This window comes from Sorghum bicolor, chromosome 10, assembly GCF_000003195.3.
Source record: "Sorghum bicolor cultivar BTx623 chromosome 10, Sorghum_bicolor_NCBIv3, whole genome shotgun sequence".
NCBI lineage: Eukaryota > Viridiplantae > Streptophyta > Magnoliopsida > Poales > Poaceae > Sorghum > Sorghum bicolor.
This window is the reverse complement of record NC_012879.2, coordinates 58,609,150-58,633,618: the sequence shown is the minus strand read 5'-3', so window position 1 is coordinate 58,633,618 and position 24,469 is coordinate 58,609,150. Positions and strand designations below refer to the sequence as shown.

The following is a 24,469-nucleotide window of genomic DNA, read 5'->3' as shown; positions in this document are numbered from 1 at the left end:
AGTCAGCCACCAGCTGCTTCCAGCTCGATCGCATATCACACCACGAACGTATAGTACACACATGCACAGGAGGGGAGAGAATGAGATGGACTTGGACGTGCCGCCGGCTCCAGTTCCTGCGATGGATCGAGCTCTCGATCATCTGCATGCATGGTTGGTGCTAGGTCGGATCATTTACACGCGCGTACGTAGTACTACACGCATGCATCACCTCACACTCACAGGCGGATCGATATGCTTTAAGGCCTGATGATCTGTGAATCATCAGTGCAATGAGCACGACGTACCGCCCGATCGTAGGCCCGCCGCCGCCGCCGCCGCCGGCGTGGGCGACCACAATTCCACCTCCTCCGATCGATCATCTCGATTAGTTATTCGATTGTCGTCGTCGGGCGCCTCCGCGCGATATCCGGTGAACAGAAGAGAAAGAAAACCGAGACGATCGACAAGAAGAAGGCCGGGTGCCTGTCGGAGAGCGACGTCTTGCTTTATGGCGGGTTTTGGTTTCGTTCGGTACGTGGAGGTTTTCTAGCGCTTTCAAATGGCACTGAGGCCGACCGATCACCGATCGTGTATGCATGGATTCCGGGCTGTGCCGTCGTCTGTGTGACAACTGACATATGCAAGGTACCACACACATGGAGATGCCGCGGCACTATATTCCGATCCTGTGTGTGTCTGGCTCTTTCCTTGCACGCCTCATCGGTCTCAGACAAGGTCTGGTCCCTCTCCCTCGACGCGTGCGTGTATGCCACTGATATATATACTCTTACACTAGTGCTACACTAGTCCTGATGAGAAAGGGCCTGCAAGGGCACTCCAAATAATCATAGTTTCTATTGACATTAATTATATTGTTATCTAAGTATTTTGTTTATGTGATAATATAATTATTGAAGAGAGAGTAAAAATTATAGAAATCGAGTCTAAGTTAGAAATCTACATGAGCACCAAGACATGAAGAGATGTGATTGGTAGAGAATGGAGAAAGAATTAATATATGTGATTGAATAAATTATTCCATAAAAATTATCTATTGGGACCATAGTTTTTCTATATATAGTGTCTATAAAAATTAATAGGTATAGAAACTGCACGTGATTTTTAGCATTGGGACTACCCTAACTCGCCAGCTGAAATAAAAAACTCTATTTATGGTAAGTTGTTACAAAGGAATTTTACAGGTTATTGGCCGTACATATCTCCATCTCAAAAAAAAAAAAAACTTGTCATTCTTGAAATTTCAAACAGATTAGTTAATGTGGAACTCAAATGATCATGGTAGCTCCATTTAGTGTCGTTTGGCATCGCTCTACCTGACCACTCCTAAAACAACTCCAATGCTGACTCATCCGAAGAAACCACAAATCCTAGTTCCTTATAGGTTTCTGAACATTTTTCGAGCCTTGTGGACTCGGGACAAGCCAAAAATAAGTGCAGTTATTTCGGGCCAAAGAAGTTCTAACCACAACTGTCCCATGGACAAATCGGGTCAGTATTTTTTTAGGTTTGGGCCTAGACGGGCGGCTCACTGTTTTTTAGTTAGAAACAAATAAAATGAAAACTTCGGGTCAGGCATAGGTCGAGAAAACAAAAAAATTAGGCAGCTGGACCTTTGCCTTGGGCTTGTACATGTACAGACTTCATCTTGGGTCATCACTTAGGTTGGACTCTGTTCCAATGACAGTGGTCCCACATCAATGTTTCCTTAGAGTTAATAGGAATCTTCAACATGTGAACGGGTCTATCTAGTGGAATGCTACCCACAAGGTTGAACTCTGGTTGTCGCACCTTTTTCTGGAATTTTCTAGTAAATTTAGAGTACACGTGCGCATTCGGTAGTACTACGTATTTCCCACACATTTGAGGCTGAGCCTCCCAATCTCTTCTTTGCGTGTGTAGCATTTATCAGAGTGTTGTGTCATTATCCCTTGAGCCATTCGGTCATGCATATTGGAGTCTACATCAAGTTGTATTTCCTAATGAACCCCAACATGATACAAGTGTATTGTGATAAAAAAAAACTAAATCTTGTACTCCCTTTATTCTAAATTATAAGACTGTTTTTTTTCTAAATGCACAGCTTTTACTATATACATAATAAAGTAATGTATTTAGAAAAGCTAAAAGGGTCTTACAATTTAAAACGAAAGGAATAGTTATTAACCTAGCTATTTCTTTTCATGCTTGACCAACTTTGCTTTAGGCTTTATATTCCCACTCGTAAAAGCCTGGTACTCTCGTTATCCTCAAAAGAGTGTCATTACGGGGTTCATGTCGGTATTTTTTTAAAGTTTAATTAAGTTTATAGAAAAATTAGTAATATTTATATCTCTAGATAAATTTATTAAAAATATTTAATGATTAATATATTAATATAAATTATATTAGCAATTGTCTACTTCATCCCTCACCTATAAAACTAGGTATTTTACATCTTAAACTATTAAAAATCGTCTAAATAACTTATAAAGCGTTTTTAAAGGTGGTTTCGCTAATGTGACATATTAAAAGATCCACATAACCCCTTAACATATCAAGGGTTGACTAAATAATACCCTTAACTATAAACCAAATATTATAGCCCTTAAAGTATATCTAATAATGTTCAAACAACACTTCCATGATAATCTTTGTAGGGCCATTTGGACATTGTATCCCACCACACTAGCCTAAGCACCCATACATGCACAGAGGGCCATTGGTTGTCTTCCTCTCCCTACTCTTTCTAGGATTATTACACTGACCATTGAACACCACCCTGTCTTCGGCTCCACCTTATGACACTCCTCAACAGCATTGAGTTCATGCACTGTGCCTACATCCTTGTCATTCGACCCCTTCCACATCCTCATCTTGTCTCACTGTCTCCTCCTATAGCTATCTAAGTAACTGAATGACAACCTGATGAAGGATGTGGGAAGAGCCATATGATGAGGGTGTAGGCATGGTTCTTGAGCTCAATGTTATCGACGAGTGTCGAGAGGTGGAGCAACAGACAAGATGACATGTGCTTCTCGTTGGGTGGTGGGTTAGTCTAGAAAGAGTTGGAGGTGGAGGTACAAAATGTGGCATACAAATAAGCATAGGTACTTAGGCCAATATGTCGAGATAGGGTGTCCAAACGAACCTACAAGACCTTCCAAGGGAGTCATTTGAATATTATTGATACTTTAAAGGCTATAATATCTGATTTTATAGTTGAGGGGGTTATGTAGTCGACACTTGATATGTTAGGGGTTATGTAGACTTTTTAATATGTGAAAGCCCAAGTTTGGTTTTGGTAATTAATGACACCAAGTTGCTAATGCCTTGTGTTTAAGTGATTTGAGTTAGGCATAGCAACACATGTGATGAAGGTGCATGGTGGCATGAAAAGGTGGCCACACGATCACAAAGGGATGAAGCATGAAGTGGAGGTCATGGTGATAGACGAGGAGCAAAGTTATCAAGGCAAAGGTATAAACATAGAGTTTTACTTTTGCCGGTCTAAGATGAGTAGAGAAGTGATTGACCGGGTTTAGGATAGATAGCCGACTATCAAGAGGGGAAATCACGGTCATCTCTCTAATCAAGTGCTACTAGGTCCATATCTTGAGCATATGCATTAGGATCTAGTAAAGTGCTAAACTTAACTCCATTTGTGAAAATGTTTGTGAAAAGCTAACACACATTCACTTTGGTGGTAGACACTTGTTGGTGTTAGCACTTTTACAAAGGAGGTGGAGTTCCTAGGGTTGAGAGGGGTTTGGGTTCCTCTCTTTTGAGAAAATTAAGTGTATATTTTCTATTGCGCCGGTGGGAAATTTGGAGAAGTCGCGGGAGTGTTTTCTCTCTTTGAAACACTCACCGGACGCTGGCCTCAGCGTCCGGTGTGCTTGACCCTGCTAGGGTTAAGCACCGGACGCACTCTGAGAGCGTCCGGTGTTAAGCGTCCGGTGTAAGGGGTTTTTGCAACCCTCTCTGCGCACGAGTCCGGTGAGCACCGGACCGTCCGGTGCCCAGCGTCCGGTGAGGTCACGAGTTTGACATCCTCTCTGCGCACGAGTCCGGTGAGCACCGGTCCGTCCGGTGTGGACTTGCAGAGCGTCCGGTGTGTTGCAGGTAGCCGTTAGGATCTGACACGCGAGATTCAAAGAGGACACGTGGCCAACTCCAGTGCACCGAACGCAGGGAGTCGAGCGTCCGGTGCTCACTTAGTAGCGTCCGGTGCCCCCGTTTTCAGCCCAGTGAAATCTGCCAACGGCTAGTTTCTTTGAGGGGCTTATAAATAGTTGGTGGCCGGCTTTGGGGGGTTCTCTCTTGCACATTTGATTACTTGAGACATACATTGAGCTAGAGAACACTCCCTCCACTCATCTCCTTGCTTGATTGCTAATCCTAGTAAGATTGAGTGAGATTCAAGTGCATTGCTTTGAGAGTTGCATTTAGTGGCACTTGATTCTTGAGTTTGCTGCGGATTTCTTGTTACTCTTGGGTGTTTCCCGACGCCCTAGACGGCTTGGAGCAGCGGTGGTGTTGAGCTCGTGATTGGAGATTGTTTCGAGCCTCACCAAGTGATTTGTGAGGGGTTCTTGAGCCTTCCCCGCGGGAGATCGCAATTGGCTACTCTAGTGGATTGCTCGTGGCTTGGAGGATCCCCATCTTGTGAGTGGATGTGCGGCACCCGCTGAGGGTTTGGCTTTGGATTGCCAATTAGCTCGTGATCCATCAAGTGGGTGTATCGCCACAACGAGGAGTAGCTTGCCAGGAAGCAAGTGAACCTCGGAAAAAAAAATCTTGTGTCATCTCTTGCCGAGGTCTCTCTTGTAATTGTGTACGTGATTGATTGGATATATCTCATCTCTACAATGTCGGTATAACAATCACTCTCCTCTCTTTACATACTTGCTTACCTTGCTAGTTGTGTAGATTGTTTAGCTTAGTTCTCTTGTTGTTGTGCTTTAGTGTTTAGCCTTGTACTAGACTTGTATAGGTGGCTTGCATAGCTTAGTTGTGCTAGTGCTAAAATAGCTTCGCCTTTTGTTTTACTAACTCACTTGCTTAGTGAAGTTTGTAGAAATTTTAAATAGGCTATTCACCTCCCCCCCCCTTCTAGCCATTTGGACCTTTCAATATGACAAGTGAGCAAAACCACCTTTAAAACCGCATCAGAAGGTTATTTAGACAATTTAGTTTAAGAGATAGAGTACCTAGTTTTATAGGTGAGGGGTAAAGTAGACAATCATCCATAGTTGAGAGGGTGATGTAGACTTTTTTCCATAAATTCTAATATTTTCTTATATATATTTGGTCAAAGTTAAAAATACTTACTTTTCAGGAGATGAAAGTAACACTTTTTGGTAAGACAGGGATTATGTCTAAGGGTTTCCACGCTAAATTGCAAAGAAGTGTCCATGTTGACCAGGAGGCATTAACTTGATGTCTTCCTTTCTGTCAGTGAGCCCGGTTCCGATGAGGCCATCTTTTGCTGGGTCACCGACCTAATCCTCTTCAACTGTCACTACTTTCCAAACTTGATTGACCACCATGATAATCTTTTTTTTTTCCATCAGTGATAGTAGTATTATGGTATTCCAAAAAGCTACCACACGTGTCCCTGCAGGGACCGTCGGGTCAGCAAAGCCAACAAGAAATGGTGCCCTCCCATCCGCAGCAATCATGCATATCGCCTTTAATTTGTGGCCTTGTGGGCGAGAACACGATGAGATGAGATAGGGCGACCATCATGCTTTCAATCAGTTGAGGTGGTGGGCTGGTGGCGGCATGGAGACGGCCGGCCGGCCGGAGAGAAGAGAAAGAACGGCCGGCCGGCGTATCCACAAGACTAGCTAGCTAGCTACACAAGTTCAGAAAAGACATTGGTGGAAGAATGGTGCTGATCTTTAGTTTACCTGTCAATCGATGGGTCTCAACCGCCGGCCCATTCAGCCGGTCGATGGAGCAATTGGCGCCTCCACTTGGTCGAGCGATAGCGATCGCGATGCGATGAAGGCGTAGGTCGATGTGATGCATGGCCCAATACTATTTGCATTGCATTGCTTGCTGCCTGATGTCGGTGTCATATTCCTGTTTGCTTAAGTTTATCATCTAAATCTACTGCTAGTAGTATTTTTTTTATATTAATAAATTAATAAATAATATCTTTAACTATGTCTTTTTAATCAAACGAGCAGGAACGCCAAAATTTTACTTTACTGGGGGAGTTGGGCTAGCGGTGTTCGTTGGGCGTTCCGCGTTTGGAGCTCGCTGCGCAGCAGCATTGTTTGAATTGATTCGTACCTATACCGTATACGTACGGTGTACGTGCCCAAGTTGAGGACGCGACCAACGACGATGACATGCGCCACCGCCGACGAGCGGCATCTCGGTGGCTTGTTGCCAAGGCTGGGCGGGCAGCCAAGTTTGAAATCTCCAGTACGTACGTATAGTTGTGCACCCAGTAGTGAGGGCCTCTTTCATTAACCACTGTTTGTTGGCTTCGGCACACCCAGTATTATATGAGTCGTCCCACCGAGTATACTCCGATGAGCAGATTCTAGTTCACACATTTGGTACTGACCCAATTTGGACGGTTACTCGCTTTTTTGGATTTAACTGATGATTTAGCACGGTTACTCGCTTTTTTGATTTAACTGATGATTTAGCGTTGCTATTCTTTTATTAGTAGATGATGGTCGATAGCGAGTCACCTATCATGAATTCCTCTATGTCAGCTTGGTTTTTGGGAGGTCAACATTATAGGGCTGATTTTGTCAACTTAGGGATTTGTTGTTGGCTCATTCTTTTGGAGATGCTCATGCAGCTGATCATGGGGCTGTGGTAACTTTGTCAATCTTGAGATACACTATAGTTTAGTCTTTCGTAGATGCTCATGGAGCTAAATCTTAAGATATACTGGCTTAGTCTTTCAGAGATAGTTACATAGATAAGCACTACTGGAATCGGGCGCTTTGCCTAGTAGGAGTGTAGGACACTCGGCAAACAGCAAAAAAAAAACACTCAACAAACCGTTTGCCGAGTGCCACACTTGGCAAAACCGAGACGACAAAAAAGTTGACGGCAAAGTAGCCTTTGCCGAATGTATCACATTGCCTAGTGCTAGACACTAAATAATGGGCTGATTTGCCGAGTGTCAGAGTTTGCCTAGTGTTTGGCACTAGGCAAACCATCGATTTGTCATGGGCTTCCCTTTACCGAGGGCGACACTCGGCAACCCGTTCCTTTGCCGAGCGCCCGATAGTTAGCACTAGGCAAAGCGTGCGACAGCAAAGAATGTATCTCCGGTAGTGAGAATTTGTACTGTGTAATTTAATAAAAATATATAAAATGCTCTCTGTTACTTTCCATAAAGGATATCAAACCTTACTTTCCATAACAAGACGCATGCTCAGTAGTTGGATATTTTTTGGGAGGTAAAGGTAGACTTGGTAGTCAGACTCATAGCTTTTTTTTAACAATATTGCGCTAGCTGTTATTTCTTATCCAAGTCGTGTGTACGTTGTTTGCGATATACAGTCAGATGATTTTGACAGACAGTAACAGCTCTACTATATATGACTGCATCCGATACACGGCTCACCGTCTCTGATCACAAATAAATATAGCTACCAGTATATATATACAGCTGTGCGTTCGTGTGGCGCATTCAGATGGTTGAAACTTGAAAGGCTGGAGTCATTCGCAGATAGACGATAAAAATAGATACATCAATTGATGTACAGTGCTGCGCAAGGGAACAAGGAGCAGCAAATTGGGATCAATTCATCCCTTGGACTGATGCATGGTGCAGTGTGTGCCATGCATGCAGGGCTGGCTCTATAATTTTAAGAGCCCTTGGGCAGGTAGGAAGGCAAGGACTCGTTCAACTATTTTTTATATTAAAATTACTGTATATAGTCTAGATAATAAAAATTACTTTACAATATATATTTAATTCATAAAACATAACAATACTTTGTTCTTCTTGTTTTTTCTTTCTTATTTGAGTACCTGACAAATGCTTTTTAGGCAATATCTAATATATTCAGATAACTACATTGAATTATAAATTTATAATGCTAGGCCCTAGCACTATACGAGCATAACAAATACACAAAATGAATAAGAAAAAATTGAAAATACTAATATATATATATATATATATATATATATATATATATATATATATATATATATATATATATATATATATATATATATATATATATATATATATATATATATAGAGAGAGAGAGAGAGAGAGAGATGTTAGTCATTTTTATATATGTAATCAAACTTGAAATTATTTGATTTTTCTTAAAGAGCAAGAAGTGTACTATTTTGGGATGAAGGATATGAAGGAAGTACCAATCTTCATTTTCTTTTCTTTTTATTTGCGTGTGCGCGCGCTTTATGTTTTGCTGACAGTTAAGCAGTCCCATAAAATTCCCTGCTAGCTAATGATGAACAGGACGTGTAAACTAACACGATACGTGCATGGATGGAGCCCATGCTGCACGTACTGACGTACCTAATCCCAATCATACGCTTGCTCGTAATTCGCCGCCTCATCATGTTCCTTTTCGTTCCAACTGCGGCTAGATAGACTCTTCAATCTTCTCCTAACATGCTAATAACACCATCCACCACTAGATCCTAGCTAGTAATTCCAACGACCAATATGCGAGCTGCTGCCTGCTATAGCTTTATTCTGCCAGCAGTTTCATCATCATATATCATGCATGGCAGCTAGTCGTTTTAGCTGCAATTTGGATGCAGCAATGCGCGTGCGTTTGAGCCTCGCACACGGCTCTCTCTCATCCGCTTTCCGCTGTGTGCAGGCAAAACAGCTGACGTCCTGACGCGAACACATACACCCGCCGAGCAATCCCCTGTGCCGTTGTGCGTGCACCGCGCGGCACTTCAATTCCTCGCACGCCGCCATCCCCATCAGCTCCCTCGGAGGGGCCCGAACAAAACGAACGAATGCCCGGACGCAAACCTGGAGCGGCCTGCAGGGGGGGAGAGCCGTGTGCGTGGCTCCGGCCTCCATCTGCCCGGCCGCGTCAACGTCGTCGTGGACGGGTCTCGATCCAGAGCGCATGCAAGCCATTGGAAGGATGGTGCAGCCAGCTCATCACCCTGCATGCGATCCATCGACTGATCGATCGATCCTCTCTGCAGGTCCAACCACATCCGGCCGGAAGCATCTCGATTCGGCGGGCTACAAATACCGCGCCGCCTCCTCGCCTCTTGGTCGCACCATATCCTATTGATCGATCGCAGCTCGATCAGTCAGAGCCTTGCTTGCAGACACGAAGAACTTCGTTCTGGCCGGCCAGTTGTTGATCGAGCGAGCTGTGTGATGGCCTCTTCCGCCGCTCCCATGAAGACGTTGGTTCTGGCGGCGGCGATGCTGCTACTGCTGGTGCACGGGGGAGTCGCCGGCGGCGGCAACTTCTACCAGGACGTGGACATCACGTGGGGCGACGGCCGTGGCAAGATCCTGAACAACGGGCAGCTCCTGACGCTGTCCATGGACAGGTCCTCCGGGTCGGGGTTCCAGTCCAAGTCCCAGTACCTCTACGGCCGCTTCGACATGCAGCTGAAGCTGGTGCCAGGCAACTCCGCCGGCACCGTCACCACCTTCTACCTCTCCTCGCAGGGCAGCGCCCACGACGAGATCGACTTCGAGTTCCTCGGCAACGCGAGCGGAGAGCCCTACACGGTGCACACCAACGTGTACAGCCAGGGGAAAGGCGGGCGGGAGCAGCAGTTCCGGATGTGGTTCGACCCCACCGCGGACTTCCACGCCTACTCGGTGCTCTGGAACCCTTCCCACATCGTCTTCTACGTCGACGGCGTCCCCATCCGCGAGTTCCGCCGCCGAAACGACGGCGCGGTGCCGTTCCCGACGTCGCAGCCGATGCGGGTGTACGCCAGCGTGTGGGACGCCGAGGAGTGGGCCACGCAGGGCGGGCGTGTCAAGACGGACTGGTCCAAGGCGCCCTTCGTCGCGTCGTACCAGGGGTACGCCGCCGCCGGCTGCACCGCGCCCGACGCCGCCGCGTGCGCCAGGTCCAACGGCGCCTGGATGTCGCAGGAGCTCGACAGCGCCGCGCAGGGGCAGCTCCGCCGGGCGCAGGCCAGCTACATGATCTACAACTACTGCACCGATAAGTACCGCTTCCCGCAGGGACCGCCGCCCGAGTGCTCGTCGCCGGCCAAGTAGAGTATAGCTAGAATCGCGCGTATACAATTCGATCGATCGGTTGGTTACATTGTTATACGACGTACGGCATAAGTTCGGCGGATATACATATATACGTAGACGCCGTGTGCATGATGACTTGTCATGTAATGTATTGTATGTACGTGCAGTGTACATGTACGTAAATATATATATAGTTTAACGGGAAAAATGGCCGTGTTACATTACACCGACCTAATGACGACTTTGTTGGACTGACGACTGCGTCAAAGCCGTCAACACGGCAACGTTCGTTTGTCAAAAGGAGCTTTTAAAGATGCCAGAATCTTGTGGACGTTCAGCTTTGACAAGGGCACGATTTTAGGTCGCTACGGAGCCGAAGTGTCAAAACCGTGCACTGGAAACCACCCTGAGCACAGCACACGTAGAGCAGAATCCAGCTTTGGCACCGTGGAGACTTACAGACAAAGGCAACAAGGTGCATCGCCGCCGTTTGCCCTGGGCACTCCGCGTTTGGGCCGGCCGTTGCCTCATCTGGGCTCATAATGGGCTGAATGTCTGAAATGTCTACGCACGCGTAGCGCCCATTCTCGATTTCATCTGAGCTGGGCTGCATTCCCTTTTAACGACGATGTGGCCTACTTTCAACACCGATTTGGCCCGACGAGAAGCCCAATACGAGCATCTGGCATGGCTCAATACTCATTCAAGTTGCAGGATTTCTTCTTCAAACCAATTCAAGCACAAATTTCCAAAAAAGGAAAAGAACAATGATGCACAAATTATGCCCCAGTTCATCCATGTACGGAAGCTCCGTTCCGCGAGTTCTAATCTAGTCTAGGAACAGAAATCACCACACGATTATTACACTGCCACCACGTGCGAAAACACTAGTAGTAGTAGGTTGTTTAGCTAGCTAGCAGAATGACTGGAGCTAGCTCACGATCTGCCGATGGGGATGGCGCACTCGGGCGGGAACTCGTGCGGGAACCGCCTCCGGTCAGCGCAGTAGTCGTACACCATGTAGTTCATGCGCACCCAGCTGAGCGTCATCCAGCTCCACCAGTCCATCCGCTGCGCCATCCACGCCGCCGCCCTCCGCCGCCGCCCACTGCCCGCCACCGCCGTCGTCGGGCACCGCACCCGCCCACCATTACCACCACCTCCATCCTCCTCATCCTCCCAGACGCAGGCGTTGGTGACGTTGTACCGGCGGTAGGTGGCGACGAAAGGCGCGCGGTTCCAGTCGGTCCTGACGCGGCCGCCCTGCGTGGCCCAGTCCTCGGCGTCCCAGATGCTAGCGAACACCCGCACCGGCTGCCGCGCCGGGAACGGCACCCCCGCCGCGGCGTTGTTGGCGAAGACACGGATCGGGACGCCGTCGACGTAGAGGATGATGCTGTGCGGGTTCCACAGGATGGTGTAGGTGTGGAAGCCCCGCGTGGGGTCGAACCACAGCGCGAACTGCTGCTCCCGCTCCCCACGCCCGTCGCTGAAGATGTTGGTGTGCAGCAGGTATGGCTCCCCGCTCGCGTTCCCCAGGAACTCGAAGTCCACCTCGTCATGTCGCGCGCCGCCCGTGCAAATCTGCGACGCGGCAGTATACTCTGGCTTGTAATGTAATGTATGCGTATAGCAAAGAAAATTTCAGAATGTATGTGACTAGTAAAGAAAATTTCAGAATGTACAAATCTAGCGAATTCTAGTCGTCGTGGAATTTTAGACATGTTCTGAGTCTTTTTTTTAGACATGTATACTGCCTCTGTCCTAACAAATTCAATTCTTCTAGTTGTCTTAAATTCAAACTTTTTAAACTGAATTTTTAGAAAAAAAAAAAGAGCTAAGGTTTATAGTATTCAATTATTACCATAAATTTATCATAGAATATATTTTTATAATATATTTAATTTATGTCATAGATATTGATGCGATCAAACTTAAAAAAGTTTTTTATGAATTGAAGTTTCTAGAGACAAAGGGAATATCACGTGTATAGTAAAGAAAAATTTCGAGTGCATGTGAGTAGTAAAGAAAAATTCAGAATGTACAAATCTAGCGGATTTTTTTTTTCTTCCAGTAGTGGGATCCAGGGCTCTTTCGGTGAGCCTCATTACAGAACACCAGGAGACATGCATGGAGACGTGCACATACTGTAGTGTACACACGCAGTAATTGTAGCAACACATCTGTCTGTATGACTAGTAGCTACCTCACCCTGTTCATCACAAATGCCAATTGAATTCTCACCAGTTACTGCCAGCATTCACGCACCCCAGCCGTGCAAAAATCCACCGCGGTGACGGTGAACCTCAACCGCGCAACCACCCGATCTACCAAGCTGCAACGAGGCCATCCATCCATCCAGCGCATTTTCCTTCTTCCCCTGCTTGCCTGATCAAAGTTGTAATTTTTTCCACCCCAAGAGCAAAAATCACTCCCAGGAACCCGTGTGGTCCGACACATGGAGTCCTGCCCCAGAGTCCCACTCCCACTGAACAATCTCAGCTCATCTCGAACCAGATTCACAGCACGGCCAATCTTAGCTTAGCCAAGCAATTCCCACTGAACAATCTCGGAGAGTGCAGGAATGGACGGACTCACATAGAAGGAGGTGATGGTGCCGGCGGACTCGCCGGGGACGAGCTTCATCTCGAGGTCGAACTTGCCGAAGAGGTAGCGCTGCTTGGACTGCAGCCGCGCGCCCGTCCGCTCGTCCAGGGACAGCTCCACGGTCCGCCCGCCGTCGCGGAACCGCGCATTTCCCGCGCCCCACACCACGTCGAAGTCCCGGCGGAAGTTGTGCTCGCCGCCTCCCGCCGCCGCCGTCGCCAAGGACAGCGCGACGGAGAGCACGACGGTGACGGCCAGCAGCCGGCGTAGACGGCCACCAGAGACGCGCATGCCTGGAACGACGCAGCGATAGCCGGCAGGGACTACGGACCCGAGAGAGGGGAGATCGATTTGGGGCAGTGTGGTGGTGGATGGATGGATGTGAGCAGCCACTGTGGTGGTGAACTGAGACCAGAAGAACAGGTTGAGGGAGGAAGGAGACGGACCACGCAGGAGAAAGGTAGTGGTGTCAGGTGTGTGTCTTGGGCGCCCGATGGATTTTGAGGGCACGTAGCCGGGCGCTTTCGCCAAATGCCAGGACGAGCCGGCATGCGCGCTCTTTGCTGCGGCAAGGCTTTCCTGTAGCCCAACAACGGCGTGGACTGGACTTGCTTAGATCTCAAAAATTTTTAAATTTTGACATGGTAGTAATTTCGTTTTTATTTGCTAAAAATTATCCAATCATAGAGTAACTAGGTTTAAAAGATCCGTCTCGCGATTTACAGACAAACTGTATAATTAATTTTTGTTTTTATCTATATTTAATACTTAATGCATGTGTCGTAAGATTCGATGTGACAGATAATCTTGAAATTTTTTTTGGTTTTGGGGTAAACTAAGGCCTTGTTTACTTTCATTCTAAAACCCAAATTTTTTCAATATTTACCGTCTCGAATCTTTAAATGCAAGCATGGAATATTAAACATAAACAAAAATAAAAACTAATTGCACAGTTTGGTTGAAATTTACAAGATGAATTTTTTGAGCCTAGTTAGTCCATGGTTAGACAATAATTACCACAAACAAACGAAAGTGCTACAATATCACGAAATTTTTTCCTTCACCAACTAAATACGGCTTAAGGCCTTGTTCAGTTCACGAAATTTTTTGGATTTCGCTACTATAACACTTTCGTTTTTATTTGACAATGATTGTCCAATCATATATTAAGGCCCTGTTTAGTTTCCCACCCAAAATTTTTTCATCCATCCCATCGAATCTTTGGACACATGCATGAAACATTAAATGTAGATAAACAAATAAACTAATTATACAGTTTGGATGAAAATCGCGAGACGAATCTTTTAAGTCTAGTTAGTCCATAATTAGCCTTAAGTGCTACAGTAACTTGTATGTGCTAATGATAGATTAATTATACTTAATAGATTTGTCTTGCAGTTTCCAAACGAGCTATGTAATTTGTTTTTTTATTAGTTTCTAAAAACCCCTCCCGACATTCTTCCGACATATCCGATGTGACTTCTAAAAATTTTTTATCTATAAAAATTTTTTATCTCCAATCTAAACAGTCTAATTAGACTCAAAAGATTCGTTTGGCAAACTATAGATAAACTATATAATTAATTATTTTTTATTTATATTTAATACTTCATGCTAAAATTTGATGTGATAAACTAAATAATAAGACCTACAAGGCCAAAGTGATCCCGTCCCGCCATGGGAATCCTCGAACGACACACGACGGGGGCACAGAACAGAAGGATGGCAATGGGGCAACACAAGGATGGATGGTGCCCGGCAACACGACGTGGCTGCGTAAACTGGCCTGGTCGTGGCCCGCGGCGCCGGCGCCGAGCGTCGTGAACTGTGGCCAGACGCTGCGTGCTTCCGTGAGTTGATGGCACGACGCAGCGGGAGGTAGCGCAGGCGGGAGGCCAGTATCAGTATGTATAAAGAGGGCCGACAAATAGTTCCAAGATATGATAATGTAGTTTAATTGATTAGATTTTTCCTCCGAGACTAAGCTCTATTTTTCTAAATTTATTTTAGTATTTTATGATTTAGTATGTTGACTATTTTTTCCCGTGGTAGATGACCGTGACTGTCAATATTAGGGCGCACATGATAGCTAATGAATACTAAAACCTATCGGCTTGGTATTTTAAAATTGTTCATTCCTGTGGTAGGTGACCACTTTGTCGATAATGCGGTGCATTTGTTGACTCGTGAATAATAAAATCTGTATTTTAAAAAGTGCTCATAGTGGAGTAGAATATGTGTTCGTTTGTAAAAGTGAGTATGCGTGAACATCTACATCTATAACGTGGTGATTAATAATAAAAAGAGGTGATCATCGAATTATAAATGCTAGTCAATACGTTCAGTAAAATATCAATAAGTTTGTGTGTCTACGTCTATAATGAAATATAAGTATTCTAATAGAACCAAAAATTTCAATAGATATATATATGTTTGAATATAGTAGACAAATAAATTTGTATAAATCAAAATATTTATTGTAGTTGTATTATTTCAATTATATTGTCTAGAGGATATTAGTAGACATATATAACAATAATTTATTTATTATACCTTTTAATATAAACATAGACTATTAAACACTATATATATTATAAAAAAAGTTTGGATTATTAGGGGGGCCATGGCCTCTACTAGCTCCCCCTTGGCTCCGCCAGTGCGGGAAGCTCGTGCTCCTTCTAGTCCTTGCGTTGCCGTGGACGTTGGATGGGCGATGGCGGGTGGCCGGTGACAGATACCGGACGTGATCGTAGTGGCTCTGTAGATCTGTATCTGTCCACGGTCGCGCATGAACATCCTTTTATTCACGTACCGTCTCTGCCTGGGTTGTGCCAGCACAGTCCACAACATCGCCATTGAGAGTGCCTGCCTGGGCTAGCTTTGAACGTGTAACTTTTCTTCGAGACTACACTATCTCATGTGTCGTCTCATGGAACTTGAACATCTAGCTCTGTATCATCATTCAACCGGCCCTGTATAGTTACCGAAGTAATCACTGAAATAATGAGCAATTTTCTTCGAGAAGAGAGAAGTACTTCCATGAGTCGCTTGAATGAAATCAAAACAATCTTTGTTAAATAATTAGGCAATTTCTAGATTAAAACAATAATGTAAATTATGACAATCTTAAAAACTAGATTAAATAAAACACGAATACTAGCACATCCAACAACATACTACTACATAGCATGAACAAGATTGCTGATGTAAGCATAGCTCGTACACCACACAGATTAAACAATACGAATGACGACATTATATCACGAGGAATATACCTTTCAATTGTAGATGTAGTCGTTGATGGTGGAGATGCAGACGGAGACCGCGATGAAGTTGGTGATGATAGCGCGAGATTGAGGTTGTCTATGAGCTGCGGATCAGAGGAACGTTACCATTGAAGATGCCATGAGCCTGACGATGATGAAGACAGCATCTCGACGCAACTTCTGTAATACGAGCCATCGTGAAGATCAGAAGCAGCCGCGTGAAAAATGCTTCCTAAAAAACTTAGCCGTCTTCTTAGGATCACAAGACAAAAGATTCTGGAGACCTGCTCGCCCGGTCGTCGGTGCACCCAAGCGATCGGACTGGAGAAACTATGGCGGCAACACAACAGTGAGAAGAGGCAAAACCCAAGTTCAATTGAATATATATTGGCATGGCTGATAGGATGCATATTTAGTCTCGTCCAACCGACCTCATGTCGCAATCACGATCTAAATCACTTAGGACTCTACAAACTTGAAGGCCAAAAACAAAAAAAATCAAAATCGCAAAAGGAGATGTTGCTCCTACAAGGTAGGGAGCCAGATTTTAGCAAACCGTTCACACGGGTGTCGTTCACTCGCACCATGTGCCCTATATGCCTCGTCCAACCATCCTTGTGTCGCAATCACGATCTAAATCGTTTAGGACTCTGCAAACTTGAAGACCAAGAAATAAAAAACAATCTAAATTGCTTAGGACTCTACACTCCTACAAGGTGGGGAGCCAGATTTTCGCAAACCATTCACGCAGTTGCCACGCACTCGCACCGTGCACATGGCCTGGCAAGGCGAGTGAGTGTGTGTAGGCTTTCCCTTCTCCTCTTCACACTTGACTTGAGGAAGTGGAGAAGACTTCCATATTTAAGTATGGCTACTTCCACTTCCACCAAGTAAGATCGGACTAAAGACTTCCTCCTCATCCCCTCTTTACACACATGAATGGACCTTTGAGATTTATTAGAAATTTCTGAATTTTTTATATGGGCCTAGCCGAACTAAAATTCCAACAATCTTAACATTACTGCTTACCATTAGAGGTTTCTAACATAGCATCTACATCAATTGTCATGAGATTGCTAGAAACAAAGATAAAATTCTAAGACCAACAAAAAAACATCTGATTGATAAACATCGTGATGTGCCAATAATGAGCCTACTAGTAACAACTTTTAGATCTATTTTGTATTTAAAAATTACTCACCCTCTATTATACAAGTACACAAAAAACCCATAGATATACAACTAAATTATCAACATCTCATGTTTTTGGTCTATAAATATTAGTGTATTCAATATGGATTGAAGCAATTTTAGGCCCAAATAAAAATCCAAACAAAAGACAAACTTGCCACTCACTAATTAGCTAGTTAGGTTGTTAAATTGCTTAATTTTCCATTAAGGCATATATAGTCTAAAAAGGCATACATGCACATCATTGAGTTTGCCTACCAATTACATAAGCCATTTCTCGCAACATGATGTTTAAAAATTATGCATGCATGGATGGGGTTAAAAGAATGGTACACAGAGCATCAATCCAAGTACTTTTATAATTCGGGATAGATTTTAAACCTTCTATGCATGTTCTTCTCCTATGCTAGTAGTAGATTCCAATGGATAATTTTTAGGCGATATTTTTTAGTAAGATTAAAAAAGGCCATATTGGAACACACTTTAACAAAGTCATTAGCATTATTGATGACACATATATACTATCATTGCCTGTAGCAATGCACGGACATATTTGCCTAGTAATGTAAAAAAGTTGAAAACCCAAAATCTGGTTCTATAATGTCACAAAAAGTGATGTAACAGTAGTTTATATTGTAGGTAAAGACATATGAAAAACTCCATGTAGGTGCAATACAACCAATGAAAATATTCATAGACTAATTGATAAATTTATCCCAACTAAACAGGGATTATAGAAATCTATTCATCTTCTAGCCATAATTATTTTTAATTTGGGCCAGGGCCAATCTGTGACCAAGTGAACGGAGCTAAACCGTATACTTCTCCTTATGTTTGTAATAAGGCCTTGTTTAGTTTGCAAAATTTTTGGATTTTGGCTACTGTAGCACTTTCGTTTTTATTTGACAAATCTTGTCCAATCATAGAGTAATTAGGCTCAAAAGATTCATCTCACAAATTACAGGTAAACTGTGCAATTAGTTTTTATTTTTTTCTATATTTAATGCTTCATGCATACGACCAAAGATTCGATATGACGGGGAATCTTAAAAAATTTTGCGAACTAAACAAGGCCTAAAAAAATCATTTGGACCGGTTATAATCTTGGGCCTGGAGTCTGGAGCATTGTGTTCATCATTTTGGGCTGGCAATGATTGTTGGGGGAGATCCCAACAAATTTTGGGCTGGTTATGATTGTTGGGCTTCGTTGGGCTGGGTTGGACATTGTTTTATCCTGGATTCCTGGTTCAACACGTATTACATTTTTTTTTTGCGGAGCTATGCTTTCCTCCCGATATCGCAGTTGTACAGCCCAATGCCATTCTCACGGTCGTTCATTAGTTTTCGATCCAGCGAACGATCCGACAGCTATACACGTCGGTCGCCCACCATCCTCCCTCCCTCCCACTTTATTTTCCCTCTCCCCTTGACGTCATCATAAAAAAAGTAAAATATTTATTTCAAAGCACTATAACTTTTGAATGATGTATTTATTTTTAATTCCGTCTACACCGGTGTGTTCAACGTGACGAGGCGAACAAAACTAGACCCCACTTCTATATGTTTTGAAGATTTTTATTTTTCTAGTAGTAATTTATGTATATTAACTTATAACATATAAGTTATATTGCTAACTTATTCTGTTAAGTTATGCTGCTAACCTATTCTGCTAAGTTGTATTATATAACTTTTGTTTGTGTATGGTACCTAACTTAGATCATTAACTTATTCTTTAGAGTTATGTATGTAACTTGTTTTTTCATGTGTATGCTACCTAATTTATTTGATTAATTTACTGTACAGAGTTATGTATGTAACTTATGTTTTCATGTGTTTGCTATCTAACTTATTTGATTAACTTATTATTCATAGTTATATTTGTGTTTTTATGTGTATGTTAGATAGCCATCGTATGTTTTCAATTGACTTATGTTTTTTCTTGTTATCAACTTTGTTTTTTACTTGTTATTTTAAATATTAAAATATTTTGCAGATATTTCAAGTGAATACAAATATACTCGATGTCATAATTATAGAGATGTTGAGAATATCATACTTGCAGAAGTTATGAAAGTTATTATATATATGTTTTTTTGCAAGTTTTCATCATATTATGGAATTTCTTTTGTAGTATAGATTGTAAAAGTTACTTTTATTTCATCTCCCACCCCTTTTAAACCCTTGTCCCGTACCCCCGAACGATTAGTTTCTGAAAAGAAAAAAATGTTGATGAAACATATATAAATAATTCTCATAACTCTCAAAGTTTCAATTACGTATATGTTTTAGTTTGCAAAAAATAAAAAGTAATGTTGTATAACTTTGCATGTTTAATTTATTCCTTAAAGTTATGTTTGGTACCTCAGCTAGTGTAAGTTATGTGTGCACTTTTCAAAAAAATATTGACGTGCGTGTGCGTGAGAGTGCAAAAGAGAAAATTGGTTGCGCGTCGGACGTGCTAAAAGAAAATAAGGCCCACGTGAACGTCTGTTTGAAAAGAGAAAGAGAATGGAACGTCATAGTACTATCCTAAAATGGTATTAGGCGGGATTGATTGTTTCCTAAAAGGGAAATATGATTGGTCGGAAAATTGTTCGCTGAAATCAGTTTGACTGAACGTTCGCAAAATAGTGGTGTCGAGTTGTACAGTTCCGATGCGAAGTGGTTGTCCAAAATTTCGATCGTCATCGTATTGGTACGAACCAAAGAGGTCGCGAGATACAAATATGCTGGTGTGAGATTTTGGCAGATCAGAAAATTTTTTTGATTTCGATATTGTAGCACTTCGTTTTTATTTTAGAAACATTGTTCAATTATAGAGTAAATAGACTTAAAAGATTCATCTCACGATTTACACACAAACTGTACAATTATTTTTTGTTTTTCATCTATATTTAATGCTCCATGCATATGCCGCAAAATTCGATGTGATGGAGGAGTGAACTAAACAAGGCCTTAGTTCACCCCGAAAACTAAAAACTTTTCAAGATTTTCGTCACATCGAATCTTGCGGCACATGCATGAAGCATTAAATATAAATGAAAACAAAAACTAATTTTACAGTTTGCCTATAAATCGCGAGATAGATTGTGGCACTTTTGTTTGTTTGTGGTAAATATTGTCCGATCATAGATTAATTAGGTTAAAAGATTCATCTCACGATTTACCGATAAACTATGTAAATCATAGACTAATTAGGTTAAAAGATTCATCTCACGATTTGCCGATAAACTATGTAATTAGTTTTTTGTTGTCTAAATTTAATACTCTATACATGTGTTGTAATATTCGATGTAACGAAAAATTTTAAAATTTGTTGGAAACTAACAAGGCCTTTGAAGAATTGGGAAATCGGTCGTGGGAGGTCATGGGTGATGGGTCCCTCCCCGTCTGACTCCACCCACTCCTCTGGTTTTCCGTGGGTGCAGGCGGCTAGTCTGCTCCATGAAGAAGGCTCTGACGAAAACGCGTCTGGTTCACGGGGGAAACCGAGGATGACACCAGTTTTGCCCTACCACGGTCTAGTCATCACCCGTCAGCAGTCAGCTTATATAAAAAATACTCTTATTACAGGGATCATGAATGTTGGTCCTCTCCTGTCGTAATCCCCAGTCTCTCCTTTGATTATTGCACCCAACCTGCAACGCATGGATGTCTGCTTCCTCGGTTAAAATAAAATAACCAACCAAATCCGGATAATTCCTCCGGTTCCAGGGCCCTAGCCTGACGCAAGAGTCCAGTTTTACAGGGTGTCCGTGTCTGTCCCTGTCCATGTCCGTGCGCCCGTGTCCAAGGGTACCCAGCTGGCTGTAACTCAGCTGCCCCGCACTCAAGAGTCTCAGACTCGGATGGAGATGTGAGAAGAGAACACATGCGAATCGTGTTCGAAAGCACAGCACACCCCCACGCAGATTTGAAAAGAAACGAACTCGATCGTTACTATTGGAAAACTTGTAGTAAGGTTGTACATCCGGTGTTGCAGAAAAACAAATGAAAGAATAATGCGAGATGCGTGCTACATTTACATTGTGCCAACGCCGATGGCAAAACCATACATTATTCGCCAGACCAGAGACCAGACCACCGATCTCTCTGGTTTCCACCACGGCGAGGTTGAACGACGAGGGATCATGCACGTACGGTGGTTCCGTGTTTGTCCATTCATCCATCGATCCATGCCTGCATCCTCACCGGAGCTTGCACTCGGCGGGCACCCCCTGCGGGAACCGCTTGGCGTCGGTGCAGTAGTTGTAGATCATGAACTTCCTCTGCACCCAGCGCATGCGGCGGTAGCTCATGTCACTAAGCTGCTGGTTCCACCAGCTGCCAGGGCCTCCGCGCCGTCCCCCCGTCGCCGCCGCCGCCATGGTTCCCACAGGGCACTGCTGCTTCCCATTCGCCCACACACACGCGTCAGCGCTGAACCCACGGAACGACGCGACGAACGGCGCCTGCGTCCAGTCCGCCTTGACGCGGCCGCCCTGCGTGGCCCAGTCGTCGGCGTTCCAGAGACTCGCGTACAGCCGCATCGGCTGCGTCCGCGGGAACCCCACCCCGCGGGCCTCATGGTTCTTGAAGTCGCGGATCGGGGTGCCGTCCACGGCGAAGATCACGTGCTGCGGGTTCCACACCACGGAGTAGGTGTGGAAGTCCTTGGTGGGGTCGAACCAGAGGCGGAACTGCTGCTCGCGCTGGCCCTGGCCGCCGGTGAACACGTTGGTGTGCAGCGTGTAGGGCTCGCCGGAGACGTTGCCGAGGAACTCGAAGTCGATCTCGTCGTGGGTGGGGCCTTGCGAGGAGAGGTAGAAGGTGGTGACGGTGCCGGCCGAGTTGCCTGGCACCAGCTTGATCTGCATGTCGATCTTGCCGAAGAGGTACTCGGACTTGGACTGGAAGCCGGAGCCGGAGGTCCTGTCCAGGGTTAGGTCCAGCCCGCGCCCGCCGTCCACCACCTTGCCACGGCCTTGCCCCCAGGTCATCTCCGTGTCCTTGTAGAAGTTGCCGCCGTGTGCGACGGCCGCTAGGCACGCCACCGCCACGAACGCAACAAGCGCGGTCGACCTCATCTTCTTGTTCTTGTTGGCAGCTCTACTAGCTCGTGTTTGTGGCTGCCGGAGCTCTAGCTAGTGACACAGTGGGGTCTGTGTAGTGTGTGGGAACTGGGAAGGAACTTGAACACTTGAGAGATGTTTCGATCTGGTGTGTGAGTGGGTTGGGACGGCAATGGAGTGGGGTGGTATTTATACGGGAGCGCCGGGGGGCGGTTCCTTAGCCGTGGCACTGTGGGAGCCAGCTAGCCAGGCAGGCAGGCAGGCAGCAGGTGGTGAACCAACGGGCGAGTGGCGGGCGGCTCCGGCGCTCGGGTGGGCTGGCAGAGTGAATGCGGGTAGATTTGGGACACGACACGGCTGGCCGCACCCTGGATCCAGTGGAGGAGGAGGCTGCCTGCCCGCGCGTACGTCCACGCCGGTGGGGGCCGCGCGGGCGCGGGGCGCCTTTACTTGCCCCACGCGCCGCGCGCGGACGCGTCCACCCCGACCCCGGCGGCATCCGCGAAAGGGGTGGTAGCCTAGGCTGGCAAGTTGTGGTGGGGTGCCTGCCGTGCCGGGAGCCGGGTGCCGAGTGCCGGGCGGGGGAAAGCGCGCGTGCAGCTTTTTGCGCTGCTTTCCTCTGCGTGCTCCGGTCGCGCACAGTGGCGCTCGCTGCTTTACAGTGAGGCGCCGGCTGGAGGTGGGCAGGCACGCAGGGGCAGGGGCAAGGGCAAGGGCACCGCTGCTTGCCGTGCCCCGCTCGTGCTGCCCGTCTGCTAGTGCCAGCCCGCGGCGAGATCCGGCCGTGGCATGTGCCAAGGACGTGCGCGCAGGTCTGGGATTCGCGGAAGGTTCGTCCGGCTGCCGGCTCGGTTGCCCTTGCCTTGCACCCGTGGCCCGGGGGAGAAGGGACGCGGCGGCTGGCCGGCCTGGCCACCACTTTGCCGGCCTTCCCGTCCATGGCATTGGATTCGAGTGGTACGTGCGTACTTGCATGCTGCAGGTGCAGCCAGGGCAGGGGTGTCCACGTCCACGGACCACTGACCACGGTAAACGGCTAAACGCATGCAGTGCCGCTGGTGTCTGGTGAGGGAGTGGTTTGAGACGAAAGTCGTTCGATCCGCCATTACCATGAGAGTTGAACGTACCGGCGGTGGCGGTTGGTAGCGACGGAAGCCCATACACCGATACACGTACTACAGAGGCAGAGGCTGTGTAACTGTCTGGAGCTGGAGTGCTTAGGCCCTGTTTAGTTCCCAACTCGAAATTCTTTTCATTCATCTCATCGAATCTTTGAACACATGCATGGAATATTAAATGTAGATAAAAAATAAACTAATTACACAGTTTGGTTGAAAATCATGAGACGAATTTTAAACCTAGTTAGTTCATTATAAATACACTAGCGGCCCTTTAACTTGTCAGCATGTGCAACTTTGGTCCATGAACTTGCAAACCCGAAAAAGTGACATCTGAACTTGTCCGTCTGTGCCACTTTGGTCCATGAACTTGCAAACGCGAAAAAGTGCCCCCTAAACTTATCGACATGTGCCACCTTCGTCCATGAACATGCAAATACGAAAATACACACCAGCTGCATGGCACTGTTCTGCCACGTGGCCGCCTCTAGTAGGCCATGCATGGCACTGTTTATGGTGTTGACATCAGCTGGGTGCCATGCATGGCCTACCAGAGGCGGCCACGTGGCAGAACAGTGCCATGCAGCTGGTGTTATTTTCGTATTTGCATGTTCATGGACCAAGGTGGCACAGGTCGACAAGTTTAGGGGGCACTTTTTCGCGTTTGCAAGTTCATTGACCAAAGTGGCACAGGCGGACAAGTTCAGGGGTCATTTTTTCGGGTTTGCAAGTTCATGGACCAAAGTGGCACAGGCTGACAAGTTAAAGGACCGCCAATGTATTTTACTCTAGCCTTAAGTGCTACAGTAACCCACATGTGTTAATGACAGATTAATTATGCTTAATAGATTTGTCTTTCAGTTTTAGACGAACTATGTAATTTGTTTTTTTATTAGTTTCTAAAAACCTCTTCCGACGTCCTTTCGATACATGTTTGAGATTTTTCCTCCCTCCGACATGCTGTCGTTAGGTACACCTATACAGGTGTGCTGATTTGGTCTACTCTTTACAAACCAGCACGGCCGCTTTTGGACATATGT

The 24,469-nt window shown here is 45.4% G+C and overlaps 3 protein-coding genes across 3 annotated transcripts; 1 reads left to right on the top strand and 2 right to left on the bottom strand.

The window, feature by feature from the left end:
* On the top strand, window positions 8,998–10,425 carry LOC8063814 (xyloglucan endotransglucosylase/hydrolase protein 24). The gene has a single exon (XM_002438890.2). It carries the CDS (start codon window positions 9,348–9,350, stop codon window positions 10,212–10,214), a length of 867 nt encoding a protein of 288 aa, XP_002438935.1. The 5' UTR covers window positions 8,998–9,347; the 3' UTR covers window positions 10,215–10,425.
* LOC8063813 (xyloglucan endotransglucosylase/hydrolase protein 22) lies at window positions 10,913–13,335 on the bottom strand. The gene is made up of 2 exons (XM_002437474.2): window positions 12,795–13,335; window positions 10,913–11,780 (listed from the first exon to the last, which is right to left on the bottom strand). The coding sequence occupies exons 1-2, from the start codon at window positions 13,092–13,094 to the stop codon at window positions 11,133–11,135; spliced, it is 948 nt and encodes a 315-aa protein (XP_002437519.1). The 5' UTR covers window positions 13,095–13,335; the 3' UTR covers window positions 10,913–11,132.
* LOC8065132 (xyloglucan endotransglucosylase/hydrolase protein 22) lies at window positions 21,173–22,494 on the bottom strand. Its single transcript, XM_002437473.2, has one exon. The coding sequence runs from the start codon at window positions 22,324–22,326 to the stop codon at window positions 21,448–21,450; it is 879 nt and encodes a 292-aa protein (XP_002437518.1). The 5' UTR covers window positions 22,327–22,494; the 3' UTR covers window positions 21,173–21,447.

What these genes read in the sequence shown, in the direction of transcription:
- LOC8063814 (XM_002438890.2), top strand. Translation starts at nt 9,348, where the DNA reads ATGGCCTCTTCCGCCGCTCCCATGAAGACGTTGGTTCTGGCGGCGGCG.
- LOC8063813 (XM_002437474.2), bottom strand. Translation starts at nt 13,094, where the DNA reads ATGCGCGTCTCTGGTGGCCGTCTACGCCGGCTGCTGGCCGTCACCGTC. An exon ending in GCACCATCACCTCCTTCTAT is followed by an intron (nt 11,781 to 12,794) that starts GTGAGTCCGTCC and finishes GCCGCGTCGCAG; the next exon opens with ATTTGCACGGGCGGCGCGCG.
- LOC8065132 (XM_002437473.2), bottom strand. Translation starts at nt 22,326, where the DNA reads ATGAGGTCGACCGCGCTTGTTGCGTTCGTGGCGGTGGCGTGCCTAGCG.